The 2,263-nt window shown below is 45.0% G+C and overlaps 1 protein-coding gene across 1 annotated transcript in view; it reads right to left on the bottom strand.

The window, feature by feature from the left end:
• The window catches only part of SLC25A26 (solute carrier family 25 (S-adenosylmethionine carrier), member 26), a 210,961-nt gene extending 208,855 nt beyond the window's left edge, over positions 1–2,106 (bottom strand). Inside the window, exon 1 of the mRNA XM_012641954.1 lies at positions 2,076–2,106. Coding sequence (XP_012497408.1) covers positions 2,076–2,106 — 31 coding nt within the window. The remainder of the gene's footprint in view (positions 1–2,075) is intronic.
• Positions 2,107–2,263: the final 157 nt, after the last annotated feature.

The raw sequence follows: 2,263 nt of genomic DNA, 5'->3' as shown, positions 1-2,263 counted from the left end.
TGTTCACCGCTATATCTAGTATTCTCTACTGGGCCTACCATAATAGAAGCTCCAAAATATTTGTTAAAGGCTTTTTTATCCTTGTTTTTTGGTTTTTGATGTTAAAATATGTTGATTCTCAGTTTTCTATGGAATTAAATACTAAGCTTGTCTACTGACTCCAAAGCACTACTGATGAGCTATTTGGGCTCATCAATATTTCCCCAAAGCCTAGATTTGGAGCAAAAAAGGCAGATTAATTATGTACTGATGAATATATCATTTTCTAAGGCTGAAAAGATACAGCAAAAAGACAACCGTGCCTTGGACAGAGGAGCTGTGAGCGATCTGAGCAAGGATTATTTTGTTTTGTTACATGTATTTCTTTAATTCCCAAGTTCTCTGGAGTGATTATAGTATGTAACGAGAAAAGTGATTACAGTGAGTAGTGAAAACCCGCGGATAACAATGAGTCAAGGACCCCTCGCTCCCCCTCTCTCTCTCACGCCTGGGCGAGACAAAGGCCTTGACGCCAGGCCCGGCGGCGTCCTGGGATTCCCCGCGCACCCTCCCAGACCTGGATGCCAGTGACCCGAGGACAGTCCAGCGCGCAAAACCGGAAGAAGGCGCTAGTGCAGAGAAGCCCCCACGGGCTCCAGTATCGGATTCCGGAACTCCGAGCAACCCACCCCACCGCCTTGCACTCACCACCAGCGAGGCCAGGAACCCCGGCCGGTCCATGGCCCAGCAGACCTAGTCAAGGCTATAAATCGAGATTTAGCAGAGGCCGGTCACGTCCCAGTGCGCTGGGCGCTGCCATCTTGGAGGCGGAGTCTGTAGGGCCCGTACTTCCGGGACCACGTGACGTCGAACCACAACAACTACACGTGCAACCCAGGGCAGCTGCTCCAGGAGTTCCGCCCGGGAGGAGGGGCGGGGCCTGGGGGTGTGATCAAGCTAAATCTCGCGGCTCCTCTCTGCCTCCGTTTCCTGCCCAGGTTTGTGCTGCAGCTGGATGGAGGAACTCTCGCGAGCAAATGAGCGTCGGCTGGGATCCGCGGGAAGCTCTGCAGGGTGGATTGGGTGATTTTAAATGGCAAACACCTGAGGGAAGAGCGTGGGGGGCGGGACTGGCTTCAAGAAGCCCGGCTTGTGCTTTCTTATTACTCACAATCCAAATCGGTTATTTCATTTTGGTTTCTCTCTTGGTTTTAAAAGTACAAATTTTGTCTGAATTTCTATTAACTCATTATCAGAAGGTTATTAAATAAAGATATAGAAAAATACTTGTAAAATTTCCTTATTGACCTAAAAATTAGCATCCTCCACTTCTCCTTACAGGCAGTTATTGCATTTAAAATTATTTACTTGTTCAGTTATTTACTTGTTTGTCTTGTTAGCTGTTACACCCGTGTGTACATCTTGAAGCACACGTTAAGTACTTAATAAAAGTGTCTTGGAGTGAAGCTGTCTTTATGTTTTTTTATAGATCTTCTAACCTTCTATATACGTTAATGACCAACTGCATCTCAGACGTGTTTGCTAGGTGACTGACAGATATTTTCTCATGTAATCCTTACACAAACCCTGTGATGTCAGCACCACTACCGTCCTCACTTTACAGAGGATCCTGATGCTCCAACGAGTTAAGTAACCAAAACTCAAAGCTACAATGAACATAGCAGACCAAGCATTGAAAAATTTACTTCATGCCCTCACCATCTTTCATCAAAACCCCCTCAAGAGTCTTAGCAGGCTTCTTGTCTAGCCTCTCTTCAATTCATCTTCTGTGACTCTGCTCGAATTATTCTTAGAATTATTCTTACTCTCTTGTAGATAAGATGATCTAGAAATGATTAGCAGAATAGCCTTAGGTGTTGGATGGGATTCAAATTCTAAACTATCACTTACTGGGTTTGGTCATAACTTCTCTAAGATTGAGTTTTCTCCTCTTTGAAGTGAGGTTGCTAGTAACTTCTTCAGGTGGAACTATTATATAATAGATTAAATAAGACAATAAAGTTGTTAGCCTAGTTCTTAGCCTAGTTCCTGGCTCATAGAAAGTACCCTCTATAAATGATAGTAATATCACTTACCTGCCGAAAACAATTCCCCTCTGGTGCCCATGATAGAGAGTCCAGCTCTTAGCATGATACACACCTCTGAGCTGGTGTCTCCTGTCCACTCTGTGGACTACTCACAGACAGACAGACTATACACTTTCAAGCCTCCTCACTTTGCCCATGTTGTTCCCTCTACCCGGAATGCTTTTCCCTATGCTGCC

The sequence above is a fragment of the Propithecus coquereli genome, unplaced genomic scaffold (assembly GCF_000956105.1).
Source record: "Propithecus coquereli isolate 6110/MARCELLA unplaced genomic scaffold, Pcoq_1.0 Scaffold1, whole genome shotgun sequence".
Classification (NCBI taxonomy): domain Eukaryota; kingdom Metazoa; phylum Chordata; class Mammalia; order Primates; family Indriidae; genus Propithecus; species Propithecus coquereli.
The sequence above is the reverse complement of the archived record's forward strand: the minus strand, read 5'-3'. Positions and strand labels throughout refer to the sequence as shown.